This window comes from Cornus florida, unplaced genomic scaffold, assembly GCF_030987335.1.
Source record: "Cornus florida cultivar Cherokee Brave unplaced genomic scaffold, ASM3098733v1 CherokeeBrave_3.0.0_Hap2_Chr02, whole genome shotgun sequence".
NCBI classification, from domain to species: domain Eukaryota; kingdom Viridiplantae; phylum Streptophyta; class Magnoliopsida; order Cornales; family Cornaceae; genus Cornus; species Cornus florida.
The window spans coordinates 46,116,954-46,123,026 of record NW_026775572.1 but is presented as its reverse complement, the minus strand read 5'-3'; the positions used below and the strand labels follow the sequence as shown (position 1 = coordinate 46,123,026).

The 6,073-nt window shown below is 35.9% G+C and overlaps 1 protein-coding gene across 1 annotated transcript; it reads right to left on the bottom strand.

The window, feature by feature from the left end:
- Window positions 1-1,492: 1,492 nt before the first annotated feature.
- LOC132296181 (receptor-like protein 7) lies at window positions 1,493-4,315 on the bottom strand. The gene has a single exon (XM_059794402.1). The coding sequence runs from the start codon at window positions 4,313-4,315 to the stop codon at window positions 1,493-1,495; it is 2,823 nt and encodes a 940-aa protein (XP_059650385.1).
- Between the last annotated feature and the right edge of the window lie 1,758 nt (window positions 4,316-6,073).

Here is a 6,073-nt window from a genome sequence, read left to right as displayed (position 1 = left end):
ATATAGATATATATATATATATATATATCAAATGTCCTTTGAGTCCATGAAATATTAGATTAGCCCAGTTGACTATTTAGTCATCTTTAATCAAGCCCAAGATAATCCAAAATTTTATTCACTTTAAAATCAAAACCCAAGCCCATTCCATATTTCAGTCCAGCCCATTATAATTTCAAGTACCCAATTCCTGCCCATTAAAAGTATTTCTACCTTTCATTCTAAAATTTTGAAAAATATAATTGAGCACGCGAGCTTGCGCGAACAACACCAAATCGCTATCAGTAGTTGTTTTTCAATGGGAAAAGTAACAGTTAATAGTTTTGTCTATTAATTTTAGAACCAATTTGTCCATTCTTTTTACCTCAATTTCTCCTACCTATGTGCTAATGTTGCAATTTCCATCGAATAGACTTTATATTTAAAGACATTTTTAAAGACAATCATTACAGTATATTGTATATATTACAAAGTGCTTGTGAGAAATGAACCCAACAACATAGTAAAGGGTAGTTTGGTCCAATAAAATAAGTGGTAGAGATTAAAAATGTAATTTCATGGTCCAAATAAGTCAATTATCAAGTCAAAGGATAGCAATGTCAATTCAATTCACCATGTGATCAAAGAGGTATATATGTTAACTTTATCAAACCTAAGGGGGTGGTCATTGTTCAAGAAAATGTTAACTTTCATTTCACTGTCAATAGAACAAAACTCAGGGGGTGTGAGTGTAATTTTTTATTTATTATTATATTTTTTTGGGTAAGTAAAAAATTAGATAATGATATTCCATATATCTTAATAGGTTTATATTGCCTTTTTCAATATCACTTTTTTTCCCCTTAACTGCATTCATTTGAAAAGAAATTATGAATAACCCAACCCATATGGCAAGAGATTAAAGAAGAAAATCTACAATTAAAATTTAGAAGCATAGGTTTTTACCATATAACTACCTATGTGAGTCACCTACCATACAACTTCGCGTCCTATCGGTACAGAATTCACGCTTCAAAATGATTTCAGATCATCAACATTTCATTTTCATATCTTTGATTCCTTTTCCTTTTTCCTTTTATAGCTACCTTGTGAATTCAGATTAATAAGTGTTTGATGCTTACCTAAACAACCACCAAAAAAGGAAAGAAAGAAAGAAAAAGAAATTCCTACTCCCATTGAATTGAACAGCCCTGCAAGCAGTTCAAACTTCAAACCCTATAAGGCTATTATAAAGCAAGAGTGCATTTTAGGGATTATATGAAACAAATTGCAACAAATCTGAAAATAAACTATATGTAATAGGATTAACATCTCAAATATCTCGGCAATTATTAGATAGTGCAATATATATCTATATGAAAACAGCAACAATTAAATACCTTTATGCTATTAAACAATGAATTGAAAGCTTACTCTCCATCCACTGGAATGACTCAAGCCAAGACTTCAACTTTATCACAAGCACTTCACTTTATTCACTTCTCTTCACCAACTAAAGCTGTCGAATTGAATTTCTGTACACTCTTCTCTGTATTATTCTTCTTAGAAACACTCGATCCACATGTTTGTAGTACCATCGTCTCCATCTTCTACAGAACACAAGTGGCCAGATGATAATTCCTAAGCCCACAATAAATCCCAATGCTGCACTTAGGTAGACCTCCGACTCCGAGGTTGAATGCCCATCCTCGAAATTTGGTGCAACTTCAGTATCACTGCAACTCGTGTTCAAAGCGAAGCCGCATAGTCCTGGATTCCCTAGAAATGATGCTTCTGAGAATGTTTGAAACTGAGAACCTGTCGGAATTCTTCCAACCAAAAGATTGTATGACACATTCAAAACCGAAAGAAATGTAAGACTTGCAAGTTGTGTTGGGATCATCCCGGTCAACTTGTTTCGCGAAAGATCAAGTGATTCGAGCTTCTTCAAGTTTCCTAATGATGTTGGAATTGAGTCTTGGAGGTCATTGTACGATAAGTTGAGAAGAACAAGCGATTTGAGATTCCCAACAGTATCTGGTATTTTCCCGTCAAATCTATTGTTTGAAAAATCAATGGAGGTAAAAATAGTTAAAACTTTCACCAGCTCCACCTCTATCCCTTTGTAGATGACATTCACTCGATCTGAATAGTAGTATCCAGCAGTATATTCAGAAAAGTAGAGATAACCCAGATTATTAAACTTTGGTTGTGCATTATCATTGTCAATCATCATTGCCTTCCAATTTGAGAAGAAGCCTGACGATAGAGTGCCGCCAAAGTTGTTTGAAGCTAGGTCCATGATCTGAAGATTCCACCAGCTTTGATTATTTTCCCCTTGGCAATTAATGTCACCTTGGAACCTATTAGAGCGCAAAACTAAAACATGTAGGCTAGATATGTTCTCCAAAAAGCACGGAAATCTGTCACTTACCATGTTATTGCCAAGGTTTAAAACCTCCAACCTTCTACAATTTGACAATGATTTTGGAATCTGCCCTTCCAAACGATTACCACTGAGATCCAGAGTTTGTAGATTACAATTGTTTGGAAAAATACTCGAAACATTTCCACTAAGTCTGTTATTTCGCAGATTCAGTACTCCAAGAGTACTTGTACTCCTTTGGATCAAACACGATGGTACTGTGCCACTCAAACGATTATTAGACAAATCCAGAACTTGAAGGTGTCTCATATTGCATACTGATGGAGGAATGCTTCCAATGATGCTATTATTTGAAAGAGAGAAGAAAGAGGCATAGGAGAGGAGACTACCAATAGTAGGAGGGATAGAAGAGCTGAAATTATTACTTGAGAAGTCAATGTATTCAGCTGATTCTCCAATTCTTGGGATTTTCCCACAGAGCAGGTTAGAGTGTAGGTCAAGGAATTGAAGGTTGGGGTGTAAAACATATGGTTCTTGCAAATCAACCAAGAGATTGTGAGAGAGATTCAAGTCAGAGAGACTTCCATTCCCAACTTCCCAAATCCAGTTCGGTATTTTCCCTTCAATTTGGTTGTCTGAAAGGTCAAGGAAAAGAAGAAGGTTAGGCCTAAATGACTTTTCCAGTTGTATTGGGCCACTAAAGTTGTTGGAATTGATCGCAAGATAAGTAAGCCTTCCGAGCTCAAAGAAAGACATGGGAATCGACCCTTGTAAATTGTTACTACTCAGATCAATGAACTCTAGTAGAGAGGAGGAAGCATTAGAAAATTCATCAAGTTGACCATCAAATTTGTTAAATGAAAGATCTATATCTTTCAGCGATGGGAGTTCTAATAGAGATGATGGAATGCTTCCAATGAGCGAATTCTGACTTAAATCAAGCAGAACAAGATTCAATAGGCCTTCAAAGTGGGTGGAAGGAAATGTACCCGTTAAAAGATTATGGGATAAGTCTATGTCGGTGAGGTTCTTCGAAAATGATGGGGTTGGACCAATAAACATATTGTATGACAAATCCAAATAAACAAGTTGAGTAAGGTTTGCCATTGAACTTGGGATTGCTCCACTTAAGCTGCAATTCCGAACAACTATCGCGGACAACATCCGAAGATTACCAATAGAATTTGGTAATATCCCAGAACAATTTGTGTGGTCAAGAATCAAGGTCTGGAGAGATCCATTGTGGAAATATTCTGGAAAAGAAACCCGAAGTAATTCATTGCCTGATATGTCAAGTTTATGTAGAGTTGGCAAATGGAAGATGTTTTCCGGAAATGTTCCCTGCAAATTAGAATCCCAGAGAAGTAATTCTGCCAAATTGGTGAAGTTTGCAAAGAAATTTGGAACTGGGGCGGACAAATTGTTATGACTCAGATTGATCACCGAAAGGGATCGGAGATTCTCAAGGGAAGAACAAAGAGGACCTGAGAGATGACAGGAAAACAAGCTCAAGACTCGCAGTTTAGGGAGTGAAGAAGATATGGCTTGGCACCATTCCTCTCCCTTGGACGATATATTTACTAAATCGAGACGGAGTTCTGTGAGCTCCGTGAGATTCTGAACGAGCAATTTTAGATTTGAGTTGCCAAGTTCAAGCAATTTTAGATTTGAGTTGCCAACTTTTAAGTAGTTCAAAGAGAAATTCAGAGAGACCAACCTTGTCAAACGCGAAATCCCAATAGGAAATTGTCCTGTCAATTGTGCATCTGACAAATCCAGAGACACCAACGTAGTTAGCTTCTCAAACCCAGATGAAATTTGACAAGAGCTTAAGTTGTTATAAGCAAGATTCAGACTTTGAAGAGACTTGAGATTGAAAAGGCTACTTGAGTTGTGGATTCCGCCAGAGATTGATTCATCGCTTAAGTCGAGACCAATAACACGACCCATATTGTCGCACGTTACACCACTCCACTCGCAACAATCCATATTATGGTTCCAGAGCACCAGCTTGGTTGAATATGAAGAGTTGAATATGAGGCTATTCTTTAACTGGAGCAACAAAGTTTTGTGATGGTCTAAACATTGGGCGTATACTGGAGTGATAAAGATCGAGTGTGTGGTGATCAAGAAAAACCATGGGAATAGAGGAAACCTCATATTTAGGCAACAAGGGAAGACGAAGTGAAGAACTATTGTAGCAGGTGGTGGTTTTAAAATAGAGCTGGGGTTGACCCATAACTATTGTATTCTGGCATATATGAACTTCATTCCAAGTCTATTTTTTTGGGTTAGAACTTGACTCCAAGTCTTCTTCTTCGTCTTATTTATTTATTTTTGGCAAATACTTGACTCCAAGTCTTTGTATTAGCGAGTCTTGTGCTTGGCTTATTGTTTAAAAAATTTAGAATTTAAATTTTTGCAATGACTTGGAATTTCGACACTTACCTATGAAAGATGACTGTGTTTCTCATGTTGAAACTGTGGCAGGTCTAGGGGTAGAGTGCTGCAATATATCTGAAAAGCAGATAGAAGAATTAGGTAATGGATTTCTGGATTTGATTTCAAGCAATGTCCTGAAACAGCATTTATTGCATCCACTTATTATTGGGCCATTTGATTGTTATGGTGAACAGTAAAAATCCTTAGAGCTCACTTTTAAAAATTTTGAGTGAGTTTTAGATATCTAAAGGAAGGCAAATTGTTTTTGAAGGTCATTAACACTGGTGGGATATGATTGATTTCTTACCATCAAAAAAAAAAAATGTCATCTATGATCCCATGGATGAGAAAAACCTCCTTCTGCCCATTGCACAGTGCAACGGCCGAAGGGCGCATCCGAACCGTCCGTGGAAAACACGTGCCCGTGCGTGTATTGCACGCATAGCAATAAACGGTCCGATGTGCTCGTTGCACTGTACAACTGGTCCAAGGAATTTTTCTCCCATAAAGATGGACTTCCACATTCTTTAAATGTATCTAAGATAAGACGAATAACAAGGAATCTTCTTGTTTTGTCTTCAAAATGATTTATTTGTTGATGTTTGTACTTTTGGTTTCATCCTCTATAACCCTCATATATCCATGATCAAAGCAAGGAATTTTCGGCTTGCTTGGTAAATTGTTTGAGAGCGTAGATTATTTTATTCTTGGGAAATCAAACTACAGTTACGTAAATTGTTCTTTAAAAATTGAGTATTGCCTCTTACTATTTTAATTACTACAAACCATTGGAAGAGTCTTCTAAATCCATTGTTCGTCTGTTTGCTGGTAGAGTTTTCTAACTTGTCACGTAGCATTTGTGATGACTGAATGAGCATCCCTTGCTAATTCATGAATTCAAAATGTTGACAAGAAAGAAAAATACAAAAAGAAAAAAAATACTAAAACAAAATTATATGTTGTTGTCTTAGTCACAAAAATATAATATCACAATATAACTAATGTGACAAAATAATAATAATAATAATAATCTTTTTTAATTTAGCGGCCTAGGATGTTAGCATTGTTTTTTCTTATTCATATTTTTATCACTCTAGATATTGAAAGGTTGATCATGAAATTCAACACATAGAGAAATATGTATATCTACATATAAAATAGAAAAAAGTAGGACTTACTGGTAAATTTATATTATAAATTAATGAAGACTTAAAAGGCCATCTGACTTTAGGGGCATTTTGCACAATTATGAAAGGTGACAAGGGT

Bases quoted from the DNA above. Each gene is read 5' to 3' on its own strand.
- LOC132296181 (XM_059794402.1), bottom strand. From the start codon at position 4,315: ATGGGTCGTGTTATTGGTCTCGACTTAAGCGATGAATCAATCTCTGGC.